General features: G+C 47.6%; 1 protein-coding gene across 8 annotated transcripts in view; it reads right to left on the bottom strand.

The window, feature by feature from the left end:
* Nucleotides 1–222: 222 nt before the first annotated feature.
* The window catches only part of LY6H (lymphocyte antigen 6 family member H), a 31418-nt gene continuing 5236 nt past the window's right edge, over nt 223–26404 (bottom strand). For 2 of the 8 annotated variants that reach the window (XM_080939280.1, XM_080939279.1), the window contains 6 exons: nt 22955–23067; nt 4362–4407; nt 2013–2130; nt 1429–1556; nt 876–992; nt 223–635 (listed from right to left, as the gene is read on the bottom strand). In XM_080939280.1, the coding sequence (XP_080795406.1) occupies nt 400–635; nt 876–992; nt 1429–1556; nt 2013–2130; nt 4362–4374 (612 nt within the window). In that variant the 5' untranslated portion in view covers nt 4375–4407; nt 22955–23067 and the 3' untranslated portion in view covers nt 223–399. Of the gene's footprint in view, nt 636–875; nt 993–1428; nt 1557–2012; nt 2131–2378; nt 2751–4361; nt 4408–22954; nt 23068–26404 lie in introns of those variants that run through there. The other 6 variants (XM_080939282.1, XM_080939281.1, XM_080939278.1 and 3 more) reach the window with 5 other exon arrangements.

The raw sequence follows: 26404 nt of genomic DNA, 5'->3' as shown, positions 1-26404 counted from the left end.
ACCATGCCCCACCTCCAAAACCCAGGCTCAGACCCGGGCACAAGACTCAGAAGTGACTTTATTTCTCTGTAGTTAATGCCCCTCAGGCCAGGCTGTTGGGCTGTCCCTGGCTTGACCTCCCTCCCCTTGGGAACCTGGAGGGTCCCAGAGTCCCTTGCCCTCCCCCTCCCCCCCACCCCAGCTTCCTGCCAGGATGTCTGGACTCCTGGAGATATCCAGCTGCCTGGGATATGGAGCTGGTGGAGAAATGGAGAAGGGCTCATTCACATCTGGGGAGGTTGAGAGCCTCAGACCTTGATGCCAAGCCCTTGCTGTCTCAGCCCCAGCCACTAGGCTGGGGAGGGACAGCAACAGGCTCAGGGACAAGCTCCAAAGCCCAGCAGGAGGGAGGAAGGGGTCTTAGGGACCAGCCCACAGGAGAGCAGGCCCCAGGCTGAGCAGGAGCCCCCCAGCCAGGGCCCAGGGGCTGCGCCCCGCTGCTGATACTCCGTTGCACAAATCTTTCTCGCAGCAGTCCACGTCGACTTTTAAGATCCCAGAGTTAATGAACCCCATCAGATAGTCTGAGAAAAAGTGCCGCTTAACGAAGTCGCAGGAGGAAGCACACATCTTGTTCACAGAATGATCCTTCCTGGCTGGGGGACAGAAGGAAAGCACAGGGACTAAGGTCCACTTCCACATGAGCTCCGTCCCTTCCCTGGAACCCAGGACCCTCCAGATCAGTTTGAGACTTGGAGCCAGGAATAAACAAGCCAGTGTCGTCTTGCCTCAAAGTCATGCTCTTGTCCCAAGCAAGAGGAACTCAGAGGACACTTCTGTCCTCTCCCTAGATCTAGCTTTCAGTAGCCCCGCCCCCTCACCAAGTCCAGACTTACTGCTGCTCGGGTCGGTGATCCGCACGCTGGCACAAACGGTATCAGTGGGCTGGCACTGCTTCGGGGCGCAATGGCTGGAATTGGCCAGGGTGCAGTCCTGGCACCACAGTCCATGGGCTAGGCAGGGCACGGAGAAAGGGATAACCAGGGGGAACCCAGGTCTGGACAACCAGACCCTACACCCCTTCTTCCTCAACCTGCTGCAGCTATCACGGCAGAACCATGCCCACAGGAGAGTTCCACTCCCACAAGACCCCAGCAAGCCTCCAGGTTGACCCTGACGCTGTACCTACACATCCTGCCTCCCTCATCCTCTTACTCCCACACATAGCACCCCCAAAGATAGGTAGGTTTCAAGACTGGAAAGGTCCACCCGATTTAATAAGAAGCTCGGTGGACCTCTGAGAATGAGGGGCATCTGCACAGTACTAGAAGCAAGGTGGAAAGGCGCTGGATGCCCTCGGGTGTGTTGAGAGCCCCCCGGTGGCTGGAGCTGAGATATGAGAGTGATGCTCTCCGCCACATGACCCCTCCCCGCGGTCCCCCGACTCACCCGGCGAGGGGCAGAGAAGCAAGGCCAGCAGCGCCAGGCCGAGGCTCTTCATGGCTGCAGGCAGCATGCTCCGATAGGGCCTGAGAGAGGCGCGGGGGCTGCAGGCGGGGGTCCTCTGGGGCGCAGGCCTGGAGGGGAATAGCCTAGGTCAGAGAACCCAACCTCAAGGACCCTTCTCTTTTCTGGCCTGCGGACGTAACCATCCCCCAGGAATCAAAAGCGCGCGGGGTGTCTGGGGAGGGGGTCCAGGAGCTCGCGATGCCCCACCCCCAACCCATCACCAAGAGCATCCACCATCACTGCCTCCCCTCCTGGGAGGAGAGGTCTGCCCTCTCCGGTAAGGTAGCCACCCGAGGTCCCCGCAGCCTTCGCCCCGCACCTGCGTGGGTAGCGTGTCTTCTCTCCCCAAGGAACTGTAGGTGCGTCCGGACAGGAAAAGCGGGAGGAGGGAGCGCACCTTACCTGCCGGCGGGGGAGGGGTGCGCGCCGCGTCCCCGTCCTCGTCCCCACCCCTGGGCTGGGGGGCCGGGAACCCCGCGCCGAGTCCCCTCCCCTGGTCCCCGCGCGCGCGCCTCGGCGCTCACCGCGAATCGGGGCGTGGAGTGCGGGCCTCGGGGTTGGGGGCGCACTCACATCCCTGGGGTGTCCGCACTCCGGGCTCAGCGGCGGGCGCGGCACGGGGAGCTATGCCCTTCGGTCTCCCTGCGGACCGGAACCGGGGAGAAGCTTCGTCTTTCGGGGAACGCAGCCGCAGACGCGGACCCCGCGCGAGGGGCGGGGCGGAGCCGGGGCGGGGGCCGCGCGCGGCGGGGAGACGCGCGGGGCGGGGGTCGCCCAGGGCTGGAGGCCACGCAGCAGGTCGCCCTACCCGGCCTCGACACCCTTCGTCTGTGCGCAACTCCCTTCTAGATCTCCCGCTCCCGCCGCTGCAGCCCCCCACTCTTGTTCACCTCCCTACCCGGGAGTGGGAGGATCCTCCCCCTCTGCTTGGCCGAGGTCCCTTTGCAGATTCTCGGAAGAGCTCTGGCTGCTAAAGGAAGCAAAATGCACAAAGACGCAGCGAAAGTGGGAAGTGGAGGGGTAGCGGCTGTGGGGTTCAGACGTCCAGCCTTGGGGCTCCTCCCTCCCCAACCTCCACCTCGTGTCCCACAGTTCCAGCCAATTCTACTCCTAAGAGTGCCCATGACGACGCCCACCGGCAACTCAGCCCTAGGGACTTTTGTCACCAACCACACCCACACGCAGAGATGACAATCCTTGGCCCGGGTTTGGGGATGGTTGGCCAGGTTCACACCTTGAGCTCCCACCTGTCCTTCCATGTCTCCTGGGCTCTGGGTAAACCACAGTTACCTTCGCTGTTCCTCCCCCCCCCCCCCCACACACACACAGGAGAAAAGGTCAAAGCCTTAGGCCCTGGAAAAAGCAGTGAGCAGGCCTTGATTCTACCCGCCCGCCCCGCCCCCACCTCAGAACCTCACACCAGACAAATGACTGTCACTAATACCAGGTCCTTGCTAGATATGACAACATCAGCTGTCAATCGGGGCTCATAGTCTGTTCTCCTTGATCTAAACAGCACATTATAGCGCACGTTATAGTCGTGTGTCGCCTTGGCATCTATCTGAGTAAAGAGAGCACACATTGGGCTCCTGCCCAGGGCCACACCAGTCACCAGGTGATCAAACAGCGTGAGTGGTTCACAAGTGCTGAGCAAAAGAGGGACTAGACACTTTGAAGAAGGGATCTAGATGAAGAGAGCGCAGAGGGTAAGAATTAGTTCATACACAATTCTCTGCAAAATAAGTCAGTGCCATTGTGGAGCGCAGAGTCAGCGGGCGTGAGAGCAGCAGCGCCTGAGCCCACACTAGGGCTGGCAGACTGGACCACGGTAGGAATCCTTGCAGAGCAGAGGCCTGGGGAGGCTTCCTGGTGTTTTCTGTGGAAGCGTAGGGGAGTGAATGGTCCATGAACCCTGTTCATCATGACTGCAGACTGAAGCTGCTGGTGGCCTGCCTAGGTCTACGTCAACACTAACCAACCAAAGAGTGACACAGGGATAAACGCCAACAGCCAGCTTAAACGTTAGAATACAAGGACGATGTGTTTATTAAGACATGCTAGAAGTAGAAGAAGCATGTAACCCCAAACTGAACTGCAAGTTTATCTGCAAGAAAGAAACTTCACTTACATGGAAAAAAAAAAAAAAAAAAAAAAAAAAAAAAACAAAGGCCAATGGGGGCCTTGAAAGAATTCCCAGGAAAAGAAGCCAGTCACTGAAAAAGAAATCAGGGTGGGATGGGGGAAAGCAAGAAACACCCTACACGTCACATTCTTTTATTTATATGAAATGCCCAAAATGTAAGAATCCAACAAAGACAGAAAGATTAGGCAAGTATGAGGGAGGGAAGGGAATGACTGGCTTGGGACATGACTAATAAGGGAAGTGATAAAAGTGTCATTTTGTAGTAATAAAATGCCCTGAAATTAGATTCTGGTGATGAATACACAACTTTATTAATACACTAAAAGTCACTGACATGTATTCAATAAAGAACAAGTTTGTGGTATGTGATGTGTTGTGTCCTAATAAAGTTGATTTAAAAAAAAAAAAAAACTCAGCACAGAATTAGCCAGCAAATTAGACACAGATACAGAGGGAATTTATGAGCTGGAAGACAAATCTGAAGAAATCAAGAAAGGCTGAGGATATAGCTCAGTGGTAAGCTCTGCAGAAAAATGATCAAGGATGTAACATGAAATAAGAAGTTTAGAAGCATAAAAAAAAAGGATCGTGTGCAGGGAGCTAAGAAAAGTCTAATTGAAATCCCAAAGATGGTGTTGTGAGACATTTTACTTAGCATAAGTCAGAACTGATGAAAGGTGTTGGTAGAGATTCTGGCATATAAAAAGTAAAATAACAAATGACAACTCACCTAAGCACAACATAGCAAGACTGCAGCCCTCCAGAACCAGGAAAATCTAGAAAAGGAAAAAGATAATTCTGAAGAATCTGGTGGCAGAGCAAGCAAAACCAAAGAGGGTGAAACAGTATCTTTGCAGGGCTAGGGGAATATAATACCTAACTCATGGTTTTATGCATCACTTTCCAAAATTAAGTGCAAAACAACTTTTCAGATAACTGTAAGTCTAGAGAACAACTTTGTAGCAAGAAAGCACACAGCCTGACTCAAAATGGACAAGGGACCTAACTAAACATGTCTCAAAAGAAGGCATACAGGTAGTTACAGGTTTGCAGAAGGATACTAAATATCACTGGTTACCAAGGAAATGCTAATTCAGGCCATAATAAAATGTAACATGACATCAATTATGATGATGATTCAAAAAAAAGATGGAGTACCACGGTGCTGGCCAGGATGTTAAGGAAGAGAATGTGTGCATGATCTCATCTGAGGAGCAAAGAAAGAATGAGGAAGCCCAGGACCTGGGCACCAGGAGACACAATTTCCCTTAGACAGGAGGGTAAGTTATTAAGATCTGTTACACAGCCCAGGGCCATAGTTAATACAATGTATTTTTTAATTACTAAGATAAAGTATTTTAAATTTCTTCATTGAAAACGTAAGAGGTTGAAAAGCTGATTGGCTTCATTTAATTATTCTACAATGTGTTGTGTATCTAAAGGCTCCTTAGTACCCCTAAAACACACACAACTATAATTAATTAACTGAACTATTTCTTTTGGTTTTGTTTTCTTGTGGCAGGGTCATGCCAGGTAGCCCAAACTGCCCTCTAACCCAGTACCCTCTGCCTTAGCCTCTGTAGTGCTGAGGGTCCAGATATGTACCACTACATATGTTTGCTATGTTTGGTTATAAAGGTTACCAGCCAAGTAACGGTGGTCAGGTGTTGGCACTATTGGGGTCTTTCTGGAAACTTTAGGAGCTGAGGATGAAGAAATTAGGTCTGGTGGCAGGTTCTGTGGAGTTACCCTGTCCTTTCCTGCCCCTGTACTTTCTGTCTGTCAAGAAGTCAGAACAACCTCTACCAAATGCTGTTTCTATGATGTTCTGCCCAAAGCCTGGTGCCAAGCAACATGGACAGATGCCTCAGAGTCAGTAAGTCACAGAATATCTTTCCCTTCTTTATGTTATTTATGGAAATATTTTATGTCAGAACAACAAGAAAACCAGTATACTGACTCAAAGTTTTTGGTTGATTATTCTGTATGTTTGTTTTGGAGGACTTGGGGAAATTGTTTTTAAAGTTAGGGTCTCATGTAACTCAGTCTGGTCTTGAACTTGCTAAATAGCCCAGAATGGCTTTGAATTTCTGATCCCCCAATTTCTGCTTCCCAAACGCTAGGATCTTCAGCGGACCAAACCACAGCTGGAACGCTGTTTTATAGCTTATATATATATAAGTTAAAATTCAGAGTTTTACCATTATTCACTCATCACTGGATAAACATTTAAAGAAGATACTTCAAGAAGGGGGAGGAGGATGAAGGGAGGCCCAGATACAGAGTGAACAAAGAACTTAATTACAAAAAAAAAAAAAAAAAATCTAAGTCATCCTATGCCAACAAAGGCATCTGCCATGTGGCTTCTAGACAGCTGGGGCCCTGGGCATGAACATGCCTGTCAGGAGTGCTCTAGGGTAAGGGATTCAAGACCCTGCATTGTTAAGAAGCAGCTAAGTGAATGATAAACTTAAGACTCCTTCAGATGCTCAGGATGCAGAGGAAGGTTTCCAAGGCAACCACCAGCAGCTCTCAATGAAGGGACCAAATGTAGGGGCAAAGACTAGAAGTGGAAAGACACCAAGGATTCAGGCCAGGAAGGAAGGCAGGATGCAGTGGGGTGGGGTGGACAGACAGAGAGCCTGGGAATCTACAAGGAGATGAGACAGGGACAGACCAAATAATCAGAACCCTCCTGAGAACTGTAGTGTACCACGTTAGCTGTGAGAAAACCTCTGTTGGAGAGTATGTAACTAATGCTATATGACATTTGACTGTCCCATGGTACTCAGATAGTAGGTCAAACATTATTCTGGATGTGTCTGTGAGGGTGTTTTTGGATAAGATTAACATTTAGCCAGCAAAAAGGAGAAAAAAAGCATTTCCTTTCTCTTTTTTTCTTTATTACTAAAGTCTCGCTATGTAGCCCAGGTTAGTCTCAAATCTATGTAGCCAGATGAGTGTCACTGGACTCAGCCAGAGTAACATTTATTACACTTTGTTTGCTTGTTTGTTTGTTTACTTATTTATTTATTGAGGGGATATTGTGGGTCTCCCTTCTCCCTGGGGCTGCTGGTCCAAGAGGACAAAGGAAGCAGAGTCCAAGAACAGGGTTTGGACAGCACATGAGTATGACAAATGACTACCAAGATCAGTTTCAGAGAGGCAGCTCAACTCTAGTTGGGGTTAATCAAGAGTTATATAGTTTTGGGGGAAGGAGATAGGTATTTCTAGGCAGGTGGATTTCTAGGTAGGTGAATACATACCATTGGCTACAGCTTAGGGTACTGGATAATGCCTCATTTGCATGGACAGTTATCCCAGAGTTCCCAGGGGCCTGCTGGACAGGTTCTTATCAAGAGAAAGGAAGCTGAACCCCAAATCTTACCAAGCTGCATGACATTCCGTAGGTAAAAAGTGGGGGATTTCAGGCTCCCTAGAGAAAGTCAGAGAGGGAGAAGTTCTGCTGATAAAGAGAGTCTTCCTTTTTTTTTTTTTTTTTTTTTTTTTTTTTTTTTTTTTTTTGCTGAGCTCAAGAGAGCTGTAAGGGCAATGGTAGATTGTGACCTTAATGAGCAGGATATCATGGCTGTGGGTATGTTGTGTGACATTATGACAGGGGAGATATGACTAAATATCTAGTCACACCAAACAGAAAACCCACAAAAGACCAAATGCTAAATGAATGGGTTTATTTGTTTTAGGGTTACTTAGAGAAATATGGACACCCTTTATAGGACAGAAATGGCTCAAGGACAGATATACCACCAAAAGCCCATCCTAACACAGCTATGAACTCTGGAAAACTGGAAACTAAGAGCACACAGCAAAGCCTGCAGGCACATCTACAGGTTGCAGAGTGTCTCTTCCAGGCAGATCAATGGGTCTCTGTCTTTTCAGGTGGCTTGGTTGGTCTGCAAGTGGGTCTCAGTAGTCCTCACTGCTTATATCCACTTGCTCCATAATGGTCCTCATGGGTCTGCTTAGTTTCAGGGGCTTCCTGAAACCTTTGTGTACCCAGATTTTGGCTATATTTGGGGTTTCTTTCTGTATCACCCTTCTCTGCCCCTATTCTAGCCTTCCAACCCCCAACACTAGGTAGGAGCAAAAGAAGGCTAGAGAGGAAAGGGGAGTTGATATTGTCAAACTACTTTCTGCTGAGTAGGTGTATCAAGGTCCTTAGGACAAGTTTGATCTTTGCCATTAGGTTATTTAATTTCTTCTTCTCTTTCTCCTCTTCCTCCTCCTTCTCCCATTGTACACAATCTCTTGACAAAATGCAACAAACTACAACAACAGCAACCAGCAACAGCAGCACAAAGAGTAGCAGTAGCTGCAGTCCCTCTCTGGGCTCTAGCTTTTAAGAGTCTCCAGAATTTCAAACATTATACATTTGCAGAAACTACCTACAGTTGGCAAACTCACACCCTTGCTGGAGCATGAGGCAAATCATAGTCAACTGCTGTGGACAATCAAAAGCAGCTCTATATCCTACACCTGGGATTAAAACAAAATCATGTTCCTACGACCACCCCCTCCCTCTCTCCCTCCCTCCTCCCTCTTTCACACACTCTCTCTCCCTCTCAGTTTTGTGTGTGTGTGTGTGTGTGTGTATGTATGTGTGTGTGTGTGTAAAGAAACTAAAATCCTCAAACCTTTGTGTTGGTTATTTCCTGAACTTAAAGAGCTTCCCTACAGAATAGACCATTTCACCTCCCTTTACAACATCTTGAGTTCTGTGTCTTAACCAGCTTTCCTCCATTATGGAGGTTTATCTAGGAGAAAATTGCTACACAACAGGACAGAGGGCAGAGGTCAAAAGATAACTAATAGGAGTCAGTTCTCCCCTTCTATCATGTGGGTCCTAGAGATTAAACTTAAGGCTTAGTAGCAAGTACCTTACTCACTGGCCCATCTCACTAGCCCCTAGACTAACATTTAAATGGTTAAGTCTTAACAAAGTACTCCAAGGTGGGTGGGCCACACCTAATCAGCTGAAGATCTAAATAGAAGGATATCCTGAGGCTGTCTAAGCAAGAGGGAATCCTGCCAGTTCTGGCTTTGGGCATGGTTACCTGTGGGGTCTTGAGTGTTGGCCCACCTGAAGGGGTCAGAACTGTCACTCCTATAATTATATGAACCCCTTCCTTAAAATAACCCTGAATGTTTACACATCCATTTGCTCTCTGGAGAACCCTGTGTAATGCAGAACACTGGTGATGGAGGGTCACTAGAGTTCTCTATAGTCTGTTCTGGTCTTCCCTGCTCACAAAAAGCAATGGGCCTGGATGGGGTTGCTGAGGATGAAGTATGGGAGCCTTTAGCAGATGTAATCTAACCTTCGACACTTTCTATCTGGTTCTCACTCTAAGCCAGCCCAATGCTTCCCTGTGACAGCCATAGAAGACTGGTGTCATGTCTGTGGGGACTCCTGTGCTGGGGAAGAAAACAGACTAGGGCACCCAAGCCAACAGGAAGGCAGGCAGCCCTTTGCTATGGTGCACATGGTAGAAAAGAACGCCTGGGAGGTGGATAAGAGTGTGAGCAGGATTTCCCTGAGGTGAAATGGAAGGTATGGGGAGGACCAGGGGGTTGGCTCAGGCTGTGCAGGGCAGAAAATCACAGGGGCCATTGGATGGGTTGGGGCAGGGCAGCATCCAGCTATAGCCATCCTTAACCATATGTGACTCATCTATTTCTCATCTCATGCTACCCCTCATGAGGCAGAGGAACAGGACTGTTAAAAGGCTGGCTTCTGCCTCTTTTATCAGTTGACTCTGGAGTTCCACACTGGCATGTTGTGGCTGAGAGGGGTCCATGATGGTATATGGACTTTCCTGACCATAGCCAACCCCCACCCCTGGGGTGGAAACCTTTGTCAAGTTTCAGTTCAGTACTTGTGAGCCCAAGGTGAGTCTGGCCCCAAATCTTAATCTCTGGGGGAAGTGGTGAAATGGACTTGCAGCTAGCCTCCCCAGACACCACTCACAGACATTCTCAACCTGTGATCTCCCTTGGCCCAAGCTAGATGATCTTGCTTTTTTTTTTTTTTTTTACAAAGACAGCACCTTCAAGAGTGAGTCACAAAGACTGTGGCTTCTGTCTTGGTTCCCCTCAGAGCTTCTGTGACCCTAATCCAGGAACTGAGCCTACCAATACCCCCATGAGTGAGTCTGGGACTGAACCCTGCCTGGACAAGCTTTCAGATAGGCCAGGAGCCCCAGCCTGACTTCAGATCGCAGTCCAGAATCCCCTACAGAGCACCTGGATTCCTGCCTTAGGCATCAAGAGAAAGTGAATTTGCTGTTTTAAGCCCCTACATTTGAAGGCAATCAGCCTGCCACACCGGAAAACACAGGTGGGTAAGGCCTCAGCTTATGCAAGAGCTGAGGTGGGGGCAGCACACAGGAGGAGGCTAGGATGGAGAAAGAATAATGCTTGAGGAGGGGAAGGCTGGCCCCTCGGGAGCATGGAAAATGGAGAGCCTGAGACCTGCTCTCCCCAGGCTGGACTTGGTTGCCAGGGAGACGAGATTCCCAACCTGGTTTCCAGGCTACTCTGACTTCCTCCTGATGCTTGCGGTCTGTTGGTTTTCCCTATCAGGATTTTTGCAGGCAAAAACAATGGTAGCCATGATTAGCAGAAGAAAGGACTTTTAAAAATGAAATGCTAAGATGCGGCCCTGCCCCCTTTAGCCTGGGCAGCCCACCTCCTCAGGAAGCAAGTTTTGCCTGACCTAACCTGGCTCATACTGATGTCTCTAGGGCCACAGGGTAGCGAGAACAGTGGGTCTTAACCCTGCCTAGGACACTCTGCTAAGTACTATGCAAAGAATTGTGTGTTCATGGCCCAGGTTTTGGTTTTACCTATTTCTTTTTGGTGTGTGTCTGCAGTTGTGTGTGCATATGTTCATATTGGGGTGCATGTATGTGTGTACATGTTTGTGGAGGTCAGCAGTCAACCTGGGTGTGGCTCATCAGAAACTGTCCTTCTGGAGCTGGGCATTGAGGGACACACCTTTAATCTCACACTCGAGAGGCAAAGGCAAGCAGATCTCTGTGAGGTCCAGGCCAAAATAAGTTCCAAGCCAGCCAAAGTGTGGGGGAGGGAGGTGATTGAGTGACACGGAGACAGAGACCAGAGAGGGAGAGCACTGAGTTTTGTGACAAAGTCTCACTTTCTGGAGTTCACCAAGTAGGCTGGCCTGGTATCCAGTTGACCGCAGGGATCCTTGTCTCCACCTCCCCTGTGCTGGGATGACAAGTGTGCCCACGGAGGTGAGAAAAGGACATCAGAGTCCCTGAGACTGGAGTTACAGATGATTGTGAGGTGCCATGTGAGTACTGAGAATCAAACCCTAGCTCCCTACAAAATTAGCAAGTGCTCTCAACAGTTACGTTATCTCAACGAACTTCAGATTACCCGTCCTCTTCTTTTATACAAAGGACTGGTAAATTGGAGTTGCCTCTCAGCACTAGTGTCAGAACCAGGGACAGCGCCAGTGTACTGGTCTGTAGGACCCAAGAGTCCTGAGCTAGAGAGAAGAGGATAGATAACAGGGATGAGGGGAGAGGGGCCAGCTGAGGAACGCTACAGAGCTTGCTGCTTTGGCCAGGCTACTAGAATCCCTCCAAACAGAGACTGAGCTTGACTCACAGAAGATGGCCCTATTGTAATGGCTCATACCCACAGCATCAAGAAATCATGATTTCTAAAAACTTCCTGGTGACATCCCCCAACAGGAACCAGAAGAGGAGACACACAGTGAGAATGCCATGTGACCATGAGCCAAGCCTAGAAGGGTGGAGAAGGTTCTCTCTAGACCCTCAGAGAGAGTGTGGCCCTGCTGACACCTTTGACTACTTGGAAGTCTAAGGCTGGGGGATTGCCAAAAGGTCAAGGTTATCCTGGGCTACATATTGAGTTTCAGGCTAGACTGGGCTACATAGTGAATTCCAGGCCATAGAGGCGGGGAGGGTAACAGAGGGAGATCTTACCTAAAAAAATCTAAGAAACCCAGACGACTTCTAGCCTCAGGGTAGCTCTGTAGTATCACTCTTGCTAATTATTCACAAGATCCTGGCTTCAATCCGGAATATCACAACCTACACTCGACCTTCTGATGGTAGAGAAGATGAGGATCGATCACCTCTGGTGGGTTAAGCACCTAACATGTGGTGGCCTCTCACACTGACCACTCCAAGCTGCCATGCTGCCTCTCTGGCTCACCAAACAGGCTGGCCTGGTAGGCAGTGGGATGCAGGCATCCTCCTTTTCCACCTCCACTGCACTAGGATTTCAAGTGTGCCCATGGCCAGTGGTGCCTCTTCAGGTTGAACTGTCCATCATCCGACAGAAGCATTTCACTATGGAAAATGTAATACACAGAAAGAGTTGAACAACCAGCACCCACATGCCCAGTAGCACATGCTCAGTTTGCCTGCCAAGTGCTCCCTGTCCCTCCGATACTCCCTCCCATCTTGCCTTCTTGACAGGCTTCAAAAGGAGCTGTAAATATCTGCATAGTCCCCTGAGACCTCAGCATGAATGCCATTGGCTATTCCACAGTGCTCTGTTGTATCAGAGGTAAAAATGTTGCTTAGTAAAATGGGGAGGCCCGGGTGTAGCATTCCACGGCAAGTTCTATCAACTACATGATACCCAAAGCCCTCTTCAAATCAGACATTGCCATTGTGCGCATGTGCGCGCGCACACACACACACACCACATACACACAGACAACACATGCACACACACAAACACACAAATCATACACATACACACCACATACCACATGCACACACACACAACAGACACACACATACTACATGTATACACATAAGCACACACTATATATATACACATACCACATGCACACAGACACCACATGCATACACAAACACACAGATCTTATATATACACACCACATGCACACACACACACACACCACATGCACACAGACACCACAGACAAACACATACCACATGCACACAGACACCACAGACAAACACATACTACATGCACACACACAAACATACAGATCACACACATACACATATATATACATATATATACCACACACACCACATATACACCACAAACACACACACCACAGACAGACATACACATACCACATACACACACATATCACATGCACACATACCACACACATGCCACAAACACACCACACTCACACATATCACACACACACCACAAACACACCACACACCACAAACATACCACACACCACAGTCACACATACCACAGACACACACACCACAAACACACCACAGTCACACATACCACAGACACACACACCACACACACACATCACATACACCACATATATACGCATATTACATTCACACACACACACACGCGCGCACGTGCGCGCGCACGCACACACACACACACACACACACACACACACACACACACACAATCCTTCCCACTCACAGTTCTTTCTTTCCCAAGGCAACCATTAGGAAATCTGAAAGAGCTGTATCTAAGTTACCGTCCTCTCTGGCCCTGACCAGAATGGATATCCATAGTGTCTTAGTTCTCTTTCTTTTGTTGTGCTAAAACACCAAACCAACTTGGGGAGGAAAGGGTTTGTCTCATCTTATAACTTCTAGGTCACAGTTCAACATGGAGGGAAGCCAAGACAGAAACTAGAGGCAGGAAGCTGGAGGTAGAAGCTGGAGGTAGAAGCTGGAGCCATGAAGCTTATTGGCTTGCTCTCCTGACTTTCTCAGCCTGCTTTCTTCCATAAAGCAGGATAACCTGCCTCAGGGATAATATCTCCAGTGGGCTGGACCCTCCCACATCGAAGAAAATGTCTCAACAGATGCTTACAGGCAAATTTGATGAAAGCATTTTCTTAGTTGAGATTCCTTCTTCCCAGGTTGCCCTCGCTTCTGTTTGTTTAGTTAATGAAAAAAGAAAATAGAAAATGAAAGAAACCTAATGATGTGCTCTTTTGTGTCATTTCTTGTCATGTGTCACTACAGGCTAGCAGTTTGTCCTTTGCCATGCTGAGGAGCACTCTCTGATGAATATCCAATAGTAGGCTATTAGGTGCTGGTCATGAGCGTTCCATGTTTTCTAGTCAATACCCGGGTGTGGGTTGTTAGATCTGAAGGTCAGGTGAAGTTCTAAGCAATTGCTGGGTTTGCATGGTGCGTGTGTGGGGGGGTGTTGTATACTGCAAACACATGGGTGTGTGCAGTGCTGTCACAGGTACTTCCTGTGGTATTGGTCAGTTCTGGGAACTCCCACATGGTTCCTTCTGCTTCCTGCCCTGGAGTCTTATGTTTCTCTGCAATTCATGCCTCTTCCAGAGCATCTGAAACCTATTCTAGGGGTGCTTGGTGTCACATGCCATGATACCAACTTACATTCCCAAGAAAAGATAGGGCTAGGGAAATTTCTCAGTGGGTAGTGTCGTCACACAAGAGTGAGGATCTGAGTTTGGATCCCCAGAGCCTAAATCCAGCTGGGCACTGGAATGCTGTAATCTCAGTGTTCCTGCAGGGACTGGGAGATGGGGACAGGGAGATCTCTGGGGCACATAGTTCTGGCTTATGTGGTAGTGAGCAGAGATTCTATTTCAAACAAGGTGTAAAGCAAGAATGAATTCTTGATCTCCACATACATGTTGTGACAACTGTGTGCCTACACACACACACACATACACACACACACACACACACACACACATAAAAACTGTGTTCAGTGGATGTGCTCATGTGAAGGTTTCATAGTGAGAGGAAGCAAGTCAGGCAGACTGTTGCTGTAAATGAACCCTATCCCATGAGCATCTTCTACCCACTCCAGACTGCACCAATCCACTCCCCTCAAGGGTAAGTCCAAAGACTTTTCATGAGGTCCCATCTCCTAACCGCCTCACCCCTCAAACCACCAGACTTGGACAAAACTAAGCATATGAACCGTTGAAGGACAAACCACAGCAAAACTATGGCGCCGGGAATGTCATGAAACAGGCACTGTCTCCGAAAAGAAGAAACAACCAAACAGGAACAAACCATTTCCAGAAACATTCACCAGACAACCCTTCAAATTCAAGGTCTCAATGTTTTTATTCACCTTCTTTTTAACCTGAGTCTCTTTCTTTTAAATGCTGGGAGAAAGGCATTGTTCTTACCATCCGAGTGTTTTGCTTGCTTTGTGATGCTTCGATAGCACACCGCTATTACAAACAAGGAGGCTAAAGCTTGGTTCTAGCTTCTGTTTGCAGGTCATCCTGTCCTGATGATGTCACACAGGCTAGACCTTCAGAGAGCAACATTCTGGAGCCATCGCCTTTTCCCACTGTATCCTTTCTGTGAAGTTCCTACCAACTTGACACACAGCTGGGGCGGGGGGTAATTTTGTTTGCTTCCTGTTTCTAAGCTTTTTGCTGCTGCTGTTTTGAGATGTGTGTGTGTGTGTGTGTGTGTGTGTGTGTGTGTGTGTGTGATTGTCTCCTGAGAACTGAGATTGTGGCATGTACCACTCTGCCCAGATCAAGGACTATTTTTTTACCTACCATGTTTGGTATGTGTATAAACATGTCCATATTATTACAAAGCCAGAAGCACATCAGAAGCACATCCTGTGGCACCACCCCTAGTGCTGCATCCTTGTCTCTTCTTCTAGGGTCTCCCCTTCCCCTGGGATACATGTCCTGTATCTTTTATGCCAGCAAGAGAATCAGTGGCTTGGGTTGGCATTCCCTCCCTTCCAGCAAGTGTAACCACAAGCAGCACACTGGCGTTTCCATGTGTCAGCACATCGTGAGGAAGAACCTAGATGCTCTTTTCTTGGGCCATGTGACCCTGGGGGAGGGGTCATGGACCAGTGCATCCAAACAGCCATGTAGCAGTGGCCCTTGGGAAGTTCCCTACCTTAGATGTTGTGTGCATGTGTAACCTTTTGAGTGGGTTCCTGGAGTGGACAGAAAGGTGTTCCATCTGCAGGTATCTGTGCCACTCTCTCCCTGATAGGCTGTGAGTCCCCTGAACTTGAAGTGCATTGCTGATCGCTCAGAGCTGTCAGGAGGAGGTGTCCACGTGGTACAAGTTAGTGGTGTTGCAATGGAGTGGGAGATGCTGCCAGAAAGGCTCCACCCTCTCGGTGGCTTCTTAGTGCTTTTGCTGACGTGCTGGACAGGTGGTCTGCAGAGGCTCCTTTGTTCTGAGCACAGCTGGCTGGCTTGCTGCCAGAGGTTGCCCTGGGGCTCACAAGTCCCGTGCCTCCTCCTGCTCCTTTTTTCTCTGTTACTTGAGAGCTTGGGTGGCCTTGGCCCAGAGCTAAGCCTACACTTTCTTTCCAAGTTGCCTGGCTCTCCATCCTGTCACTTTTGCCTCATCCTTGGGGCTTCAAACTTACAGTCTTAGGCCCCACCAGCTTCAAGCCAGTTCCACACATCTGAGTGCTTGCTAGTGCCTAAGAAGACCTGGAGGTTCAGTGTCAGGAAAACACTATCAGAAACACAGATAGACATGTATATCACAGACCCTTTGGCTGCCACCCCCTGCAGGCGCTCTCTCTGCAAAGCGGATAAGCTAGTGTGAATGACCTTACAGCTCTGAGCGTATGCCCCCTTCCCACTCCTCAAAACCATGACAGCCTTGAGTTATAGCTAGTCTTCTATCATCAGCTTCCCAGCTTCCAGCACACAGACTGGGTCATGTAGGGTGGAGCACCCTTCCCCTGGAAATCTATAAAAGGAAGAAACCCCCTTCCGTTACCCAGATCTGAAGGGAGCCGAGGGAACTGGGGGGTTTGTCTGTCCCTTCAGGGCCTGTCATGCTGCCTAAGATTTAACACCAACTCTCCTCCTGTCCTGGGAACCAAAGGGAGCTGAGGCTCTTTGACAGAAAGTCCAGCTGTTGAGGTCGAAGTCCAACATTACCATAAAACCCTGAGCTCAATGCAAAATAGCAGACTTCCTTTGTCAGCTTCCTCTTCCTAACATGGAGGATGGCGGACCCCACACTTTATACCTGTGGAATATCAGGTAGCCTTGGTTAGATTACAGATCCAGCTTCCTTTCTCCCAACAAGACCCTGATGAGCTAACTCCTGAGATTCCCAGAATGCCTCCCCATGCTACTGAGGCATCTGTTACCTTCACCTTCAGCCAATGACTTTTGTCCACCCTTTACCCGGCTTCCCCCAAACTATAAAGTTTTGACTCAGCCCAAGTAAAGTTGATCTGTCTTGAAAGTGTCCTGGTGTGTTACTCTGATTAATCATGTTCACAGGCCATCTGAAGCACTGTTCACCAACTCTGCTCCCTTCATCCCTCTGGGCCAGTGACCAGTGACCCCAGGGAGAAGTGAGAGCCACAGCTGTTCCCTTCAGGACTGTGTCATGCCCCTCTGTCTTTCCTTGAGGATCTCCTTCTTGGACATATGGACTTGTTATCCTCCTTCGGGCTGTGGTTCACCTTATTAAACTCCTCTGAAGTGTGAGTTCATCTCTCCTTCCTTTTTATGAGCCTTATCTGACCATGTTTGTGTCAGAATACATTGAATAACAACAAATTCATAAGTTAAGTCAGTTTTTTTTAACTCATTTGTTTGTTTATTGTGTGTGTGTGTGTGTGTGTGTGTGTGTGTGCTTTTGTGCCCTGGCATGCATGAGTGGGCACACATACTCTCAGAGAGAGGGAGGAAGAGGGGGGGCGCAAGTGCATATCTGCATGCATGTGTCTACATGAGTTTATGTGTGCTGTGTGTCTACGGAGCCCTCATAGGCCAGACGTGGACATCAGATTCCCTAGAACTAAAGTTACATTGAGAGCTGCCTGATGTGGGTGCTCAGAATCAAAATCCAGGTCTTCTGCTGAGTCATGTTTTCTTGGCTTCAACTTACCAAGTAGTCTAGATTTCCCTTGGTAGCTGGTTGACACTAACACGGGTACTTTGGGTCCACCTGTAATTACTAATAATTGTCAGGCCACACATTACACATCACACAATAAATATACCTCCATTCCTGTGTGAATGTCAGTTACAAGATGGTCATAAGAGATTAATGGGGCTGTAGAAGAGTCCAGCATGTTTTAAAGGAGCCCAGCGGAAGGCTAACAGAGGTGGGCAGAGAGCAGGTAGAGACTAGACACAAAGGGAAACTCTTTAGGAATTGGATAACAAACCATGCCAGAGGGCCTGAAGCTTTGGAGTCAGAGTTGATCTCTCATGGAAAGTCACAGCCTAATAAAAGCCACTGTTTACACCACATAGAGTAGCTCAGCCTGAACTCCACATTCAGTATCCAAGAGAAATTACCTAGACATAATGCCACCAGCTGAGATCATCCTGGGCATCAAGATGCCTCCAACAAGAAGGTGGGGAATGCTGAACAGACAGGGATGCTTTGGAAGAACCCTAGCAGGCATTGAAGGGTCTATGCAAGCTTTCAGGCAACTGTATCAAGGGCTATCAGCACCCTACCTCTCACTGGCCACACACTGCAACTCTGTATCTCCTTATGCTGGGGTTTGGCATAAGCTGGCCAGTAGAGTAGGGTATCAAGTACTCCCCAAGGAACAAGAGATGTTCCTACCGAGCTGACACCCAGGCAGACCCAAGCCTAAAGTACTTCCAAACAGCATACGTGAGCTGTCTATAGAGGGTCTAGACTCAGAGCAAAGCTTAGGTCACCTTCAAGCCTTAGGGAGCTCCCAACAGTTTCCCAACCAATGGGACCAGATCAACATACTGAAAGAAAACACCCTTCTTCCCATAACCCCAGCCTGCACCACATTCCCCTTATCCCTTTGTGTCTGTAAAATAGCAGTCATTTTTCTGCCAGAGCAAGCCCTGTTCCCTGCAGTGGGGGGGGGGGGGGAACTGCCTAGGTCTCAACTCTCCAGTGCAGTCTGAGAAAGTGGACCCCAAAGCTAAGGTTGCCTGTCCTTATCTTGGAGCCACATATTCAGGGCAGGGCTCCTTTCCCAAAGCTCCAAGAAAGAGGAAGATGTTGGGTCTCAGATCTCTACTGGGGAGTGACATGTGAGGGAGCTATACTTGGCTGTGCTGGAAGTCCCATGTCTGTCCATTCCCCAGCTACTGCGGGTTCCTTTTCTCTACTCAGACAACTGCACCAGCTCCACCATCATGACCTCTCGATGAGACAGTCTCAGGAGACAAGTAGGCAGAGCCACTTGACATCCCTAGAATTCAGGCTAATGTGTCAGTGCAGCCTTGGAATTTGAAAAGCCTCCTGATACCTCCCTCATGCCTCCTTAGCCTCCCAGAGATGAACAAGAACTCTGGGAATTTCCTGGGGTTAAGTTTGCCACCTAGCACAAAAGAAGCTGGTTGAAATCTAGGCTTAATTATTGAGTAACAAACATACATAGTGAATAGCAAATTTGTATGGCCTTCTTGGTGACCTATGGAGCCCCAGCACTGGCAGAGGGAGGGCTCTGTCTGGGATCATCACCAGGCATCTTTCTGGCCTCAGCTGGGGAATCAGTGGGTTCCTGATTCTATTGACCCTGCTGAAGTCTGAGGATTCTTCATGAAGGACCCTCTGGAATCTTTGGAAAATATGTGTGTGCCCCCCCAGAACACACACAAAAATGCATTTCTATCCTTGGCAGCCCAGTCCCCCAGAGAAAGCCAAAAACCTCTATTCCAGATGGATCCAACATAATCAGATATAGAGCAGAGAAATGGGAAACCGCCAGATCTCTGGTGTCCAGCTGATCAACATACCAAATCTCTCCCAAGTCCTGAGCTCCTAGGTCTCCAACCAGGGGCTCTGCCTACTACAAGAAACCAGCCTCCAGCTCTCCACACACACAGCTGCCTCCCACTCTGTTAAATTCTGCAGCTGTCTTCATCTCTGTCTTTTCTCCTGCTTTGGATGACATCGCTCTTTAATTTCCCAAGCCAAATGTACAGCTAATGAATGTCAGCTTCTTTTATAATGTGCTCTGAAAAGCAAGCAAAGCTCCAGAGGGACCCAAGATAGGAGGAAACTCGCAGAGCTTCTAGGCTGGGGTTTTGTATAGGCCTATGCCCAACACTGGACAAAGGCTGAGGAGATTTCTATTAAGACTGAGCAATTCTCTGAACAATAGAAAGCTCCATGCCTGTACTCCTGGCCCAACCAGGTAGATGACACTCAGGAGAGTAGCCACATTGTGAAGACCCCTGTTCATCTTTAACTTACCTTGTTAACTAGTGACCTTGTCTGTCTGATACAATTACTCTGAGCTGATGTTGCTAATGCGCCCACCCACCTTGCAGGTATTGCTGGTTAGTCCTCTGTAGAGCATGTTGGCCTCTAAGTCACAGAGATCTGCCTGCTTCTACCTCCCAAGTGCTGGGATTAAAGGCATGTGCCACCATGCCCTGCCAAGGGTCTGCTAATGTCATTAAACTAAGCTTTGTCCCCATGTTTACATGATCAGCTTGTTAGCTTTACTATGGAGCTAACCCTAGCATACAGCTACCAAAATGTAGCTACAGGGGTTCTTGATTATCCACAGCTAACCCCTGTCTACAGAGTGCCCAGGGATGGTCTCCTTCCTGAAATAGGTGACAAGTGGCAGCATTTTAGGGCAACCTTACTTACAGTTTAGTGTGTTACAATCAGCTGCATTAGAATCCAGGGGTGCCTCTCAATTACTACTCAAGGTGAGGAGTTTCCATTGAGCCAGCAACTGGCCAGAGCCCCCTGGTTTCTATTATGTCATCTTAGTTGTCTATCTCACACTGGGCTACAAGCTTCTCCATCCCCAACATCGCCATTTTAACTCTAACATTGCATTTCCCAACCTCTGTTTTTACTGTGGCCATCAAAAGAGGCAGTCACAGAATTGTCTTGAAAGCCATATCCTGAAGTCCCAAACCCCGAGTCTCGGTGCAGCTGTGTTTGGAAACAGAACTTTAAAGATATCCTTTAGGTCTTGATCCAATAAGAAGAGATCAGAACGCAAATGGACAGACACACAGGCAGACACACTTGAAGTATGTGGTGAGGACGTAGGAAAAAGATCACATCAACACACAAAGGGAGAGGAAGCAACCTGGCTAACACCTACCTTTATCTTAGACACCCAACTCCGGAATTCAGAGTAAAGCACAAGTCACTTAGGCTGCCCAAGTCATGTTGGCACATACAACAACAACCCAGAAGAGTAATATGTTGTGGATGGGTGCCCACCACAGACTCATCACAGATGCCAGGGGAGAAGGGATCCCATGACCCACACTTGCAGCCTCCCTTTCTAGGACTGTCAGAACACCTGTGATGCAGGATTGACGGCAGCGGCCATGGCAGAGAGCAGGATGGCAGCAGACTTCATCTGAGTATCCAGGTGCAGCGCCTGAATCTGTAAGGATCATTCCTGGCTACCCATCATCATGCCTTCCCTGGAGAAGCCACAGCTGCTTGCTAGCCTTCCAGTGAATTCCATTTCTACTCTGGTGAGCTGGGAACCATCCCTGCTGTGGATAGCTAGGAGCCCTGGCAGACAGACAAGGCACCATGACGGGGAATGGAGGGATGCCAGGCTAGTGATTTGGACTGGCTGAGCTGACAACAGACAAAACACAGCTGGCAAAGATGGAAGAGCCTGTGACAGCCCACATTTCACATGGGACTAAAAAAGAATCATACAAAAGGTCTTTTGGGTTACCTGGCATAAAGTAACCCAGAAGGCACAGTCTTGGAAGTTAGAGCAAGGCACAAAAGAAACAGATGAAGAAAGGCCCAGCACTTTCCCCAACCTACCTAAAGGATCTTGGTTTTGCTATATGGCTATGCCTAGGCACCAGAGTCCTGGCTGAGTCTGCCTGCAAGGGTATATAGGTCTGTAGCAAGCCGTTGCATCCTCTGGGAATGTTAGCAAATAGGCCAGGTCCCAGCAGGCCAGCAGGTGGCGGGGCAGTTTTCTGAGTGCTCAGTCTTGCTCCTTGCCCATGATCCTCACCAGAATATTCTCCTCCAATATAGAAGTGGTCAGAAGCACCCAGGGATACCCCTGACCTTCCCTACTGCTAGCTGCCTCCAACTAACTGTGGGTTCCAACCAGATCGTGGTATATTCAAGCTGGAAGAGAAGTTATGCAGGAAAGATTCACAAGATGTAATTTTACATGAGCAAAACTCCAGTGAGTACATTAGGAAACAGGAAAGGCTCCATCTGAGGTTGAATGGGATGTGCTTACTGCTTTGGAGTCTCTCGGAGCAGGTTCTGCGTTCAAAAGAACAGCTCCAGCTAAACCTAAAACCTAACAGTGGTCACAAGCAGCTGAGAGCCCAAAACATTCAACTGATAAGGAACTGCTAAAATACGAAACGCCTGACCAAGGTCTGCAGTTGGGACAAGCCCCAGCCACTTTCCCTCCAGCTGACCATTTCATGGATTTGGTAGGAAAGACACAAGAAACAAATAAAACATACAAGTCACTGGATCTTCGTAAATGTCACCAGAACCACACGACCACCACCCCCACATATATAAGATAGAAACAGTTGCTGGGGAAAGGAGAGACTCCAACCAGCTGAACTGGCTGCTGGTCAGACTGAGAGCACAAAAGATACAGCTTTGAGGCTGGAGAGATGGCTCATCTGTGTGAGCACTGACTGCTCTTCCAGAGGTCCTGAGTTCAATATCCAGCAACAAGGTGGTTTACAACCCTCTGTGATGGGATCCAGTGCCCTCTTCTGGTGTGTCTGAAGACAGCTATAGTATACTCATATAATGTAAATTAAAATTTTAAAACTACAGCTTTCATGAGTGGGTCTTGGAGAGATACACCTGCCTCTGAGTTTCTTCTGCTCCTGTGAGTTATCCCCCAAAACTCACTGATTCCCTCAGGAACATTTGGGTGGAATCACGTGGCCTGTCAGCAGTGCTCTGGCTCAGGTTATATTTCTTCATATCTCTCCAAGAAAAAGAGATCACATAACAAACCCGGCGATGCTTGCTGTTAGCAGCCTTGCTTGGAGCCTGTTGCCATCTGTCAGAGAAATCAAGCAGTGTGGACAAAAAGATGCCTACATCTCCTGGGGAGTTTGGGACAGACTCCAGGTTCTCAGTGCTTGCCTACAGCATCCTTTAGCTATGTGCCATATTCTTTGGATGAATAAATACATCCACAATTTCCAGAATATCTCACAAGAACTTTGGTCCTCCAGGTTAAGGGCAGACAGGACATGACTCCAACCGACTTGTATCCCCAAGGTCTCAACAGTCAGCACCATGGCTAGAGGCACAAGTTCGGGCTACTTCCCACCAACTCACTACAACCTGGTAACCCAGAAGCTCAAGCTGAGAGGGGTGTAGTGGTGTATACCTTTAATTTAATCACAGCACTCAGGAGACAGAAGCAGGTGGATCTCTGACTTCAAGGCCAACCTGGTCTACATAGTGAGTTCCAAGAAAGTCAGGCCTATGTAGAGACCCCACCTAAAAAAAAAAAAAAAAAAAAAAAAAAAAAAAACAGGAAAGAAGATAAGAAAGGAGGAAGGGTCAGAGGGAGGGAGGGAGGGTGGGAGGGCACAAAGTGACTGTCAGAAGTTTGTGGTGATTTCAACTTGAACTCTGGACATGCAGTTAGACATCTGCAGCAGGAAGTAGCAGGCACATCAGCCTTCTTCTGTCAGGACTGCATCCCACTTTAGACTAAAGAATCTTTGCAGTTTCCCATGGTCCTGACCCACTGACCCACTTGAAGGTTCTGAAAGTGCTACAGATACCCAAGCTCCAGCCTCACTTTCCCAGGTAGGATGGAAACACAGAATCTAGGAGCCACCACCACAAGGGGGCGCAAGTGCTCCCAGTTTTAACCTCTCCCATGTCCAACCCTCCTCATCCTTCTTATTGTACAGATTGCTATGGGCCTGTGCTGGCTAGTCTGCGTTAGGCTGACACACAGACTGGAGTTATGTGAAAGGAAGAAACCTCAATTGAGAAGATGACCCTATAAAATCAGGCTGTAGGCAACCATGAAAGGCATTTTCTTAATTAGTGATTAGTGGGGGACAGCCCAGTCCATTATGGGTATTTCCATCTCTTGAATAGTTCTGGGTTCCATTTTTTTTAATAAGGCAGGCTGAGAAAGGCAGACCCATCCCTTTGATAGTTCTGGGTTCTATTTTTAAAAAAAAAAAAAAAAAAAAAAAAAAAAAGAAGGCAGGCTGAGAAAGGCAGGGGAAGCAAGCCAGTAAGCAGCACCCCTTCATGACTTCTGCATCAGCTCCTTCCTCCAGTATCCTGCCCTGTTTGAGTTTCTGTCCTGACTTCTGCAGTGATGAACAATTCTATGGACGTGTAAGTCAAATAAACTTTTTCCTCCCCAGTTTGCTTTATGGTCATGATTCCATCTTAGCAACAGAAATCCTATCTAAGACAGGGTCTGTGGTGGTTTGAGTATGCTTGGCCCATGGAATGGCACTATTAGGAGGTGTAACCTTGTGAGACTAGGGGTGGCTTTTGTTGAAGGAAAGGTGTCACAGGTGAGCCAGTCTTCTCCTGTTTGCCTTTAGAACAAGATGTAGAATTCTGAGCTCCTCCAGAGCCATGCATGCCTGGATGCTACCATGCTTCCCACTATGATGATAATGGACTGAACCTCAGAACCTGTAAGCCAGTCCCAGTTAAATGTTGTCCCTTATAAGAGTGGCCTTGGGCCTTTCCAGCCCAACTAGAGGGCCAGGTGACCACCATCAAGACTCAGGACCCGCCCACAGACAGCTGAGACCCCAGAACAGCCTTGCAAGCACTCTTCCACCTGAGCCCATGAAGACAGAGCTGAGTCACTGCCATCAGAACTCACTGCCTGCCCACAAAGAGCCAAACACCCAGGAGCAAACTCCTTCCTGAGCCCATGGATCTACAGACACACAGGAGAGACAAACACCAGTCAGAAACAAGAAGAACACCTACAATCACGACAACAAGATGGCAAGAGGAAAGCACAAGAACACAAGCAATGGAACCCAAGACAACCTGGCAACATAAGAACCCAGTTCTCCCACCACAGCAAGTGGCAGATTTCCCAACACTCCAGAAAAACAAGATTTGACTTGAAATCATACTTCATGATGATGATGGAGATCTTTGAGAAGTGCATGAATAACTCCCTTAAACAATTACAAGAGAACCAGGAGAAAGTACTCAAAGAATTACAGGAAAACACAATCAAACAGGTAAAGGAATTGAAAACAAAAATAGAAACAATAAAGAAAACACAAAAAAAGACAACTCTAGAAATAGAAAATCTAAGAAAGAAATCAGGAGTCATAGATGCAAGAATCACCAAAAGACTACAAGAGATGAAAGAGAGGATCTCATGGGCAGAAGACAACATAGAAAACATTGACACAACAGTCAGAGAAAATGCGAAAACCAAAAAGCTCCTAACCCAAAACATACAGGATATCCAGGACACAATGAGAAGACCAAACCTAAGAAAAATAGGGGTAGAAGAGGGTGGGGACTCACAACTAAAAGGCACAGTAATTATCTTCAGCAAAATTATAGAATAAAACCTCCCTACCCTTAAGAATGAGATGACCATAAACAGAGAAGAAGCCTACATAACTCCAAATAGATTGGACCAGAAAAGAAACTGTTACCGAAACATAATAGTCAAGACATCGAATATTCAAAACAAAGAAAGAATTCTAAAAGCTGTAAAGGAAAAGGACAAGTAACATATAAAGGCAGACCAATCAGAATTACACCAGACTTCTCAACAGAGATTATGAAAGCTAGAAGACAGACGTCATACAGACTCTAAAAGAACACAAATGCCAGCCCAGGTTACTATATCCAGCAAAACTCTCAATTACCATAGATGGAGAAACCAAAATATTCCAGAACAAAAGCAAATTTACACAGTATCTGTCCACAAATCTAGCCCTACAAAGGATAATAGATGGAAAAATCCAACACAAAGAAGGAAACTACACCCAAGAAAAAGCAAAAAAATAATCATGCAAGAAAACCAAAAGAAGAAAAGCACACAAACATAAGTATACCTTTAACAACAAAAATAACAGGAAACAACAATCACTATTCATTAATATATCTTAACATCAATAGACTAAATTCTCCAGTAAAAAGACATAGACTATCAGACTAGATCCAGCATTTTGCTGTATACAGGAAACTCATCTCAGAGACAAAGGTAGACACACCTCAGAGTAAAAGACTGGGGTGGGGAGAACCTTCCAAGCAAATAGTCCCAGGAAACAAGCTTAAGTAGCTATTCTAATACCAAATAAAATAGATTTTTCAACCAAAAGTTATCAAAAGAGATAAGGAAGGACACTTTTTCTCACCACAGGAAAAATCTATCAAGATGAACTCTCAATCTTAAACATCTATGCTCCAAATACAAGGGCATCCACATTCACAAAAGAAATCCTACTAAAGCTCAAAGCATATATTGCACCACACATGATAATAGTGGGAGACTTAAACACCCAACTCCCATCAATGGACAGATCATAGAAGCAGAACTGAACAAAGACACAGCAAAACTATCAGAGGTTATGAACCAGGTGGAATTAACAGACATCTATAGAACACTTCATCCTAAAACAAAAAAATATACTTTTTTCTCAGAACCTCAGGGCGCCTTCTCCAAAATTGACCATATAGTCTGTCATAAAACAGGCCTCAACAGATACAAGAAGATCAAAACACTCCCATGTATCCTATCAGATCACCATGGACTAAGGCTGGTCTTTAATAACAAAAACAACAAAAAGCCCACATACACATAGAAGCTGAACAA

This window comes from Micromys minutus, assembly GCF_963924665.1.
Source record: "Micromys minutus genome assembly, chromosome: 27".
In the NCBI taxonomy this organism is placed as follows: Eukaryota; Metazoa; Chordata; class Mammalia; order Rodentia; family Muridae; genus Micromys; species Micromys minutus.
The sequence above is the reverse complement of the archived record's forward strand: the minus strand, read 5'-3'. Positions and strand labels throughout refer to the sequence as shown.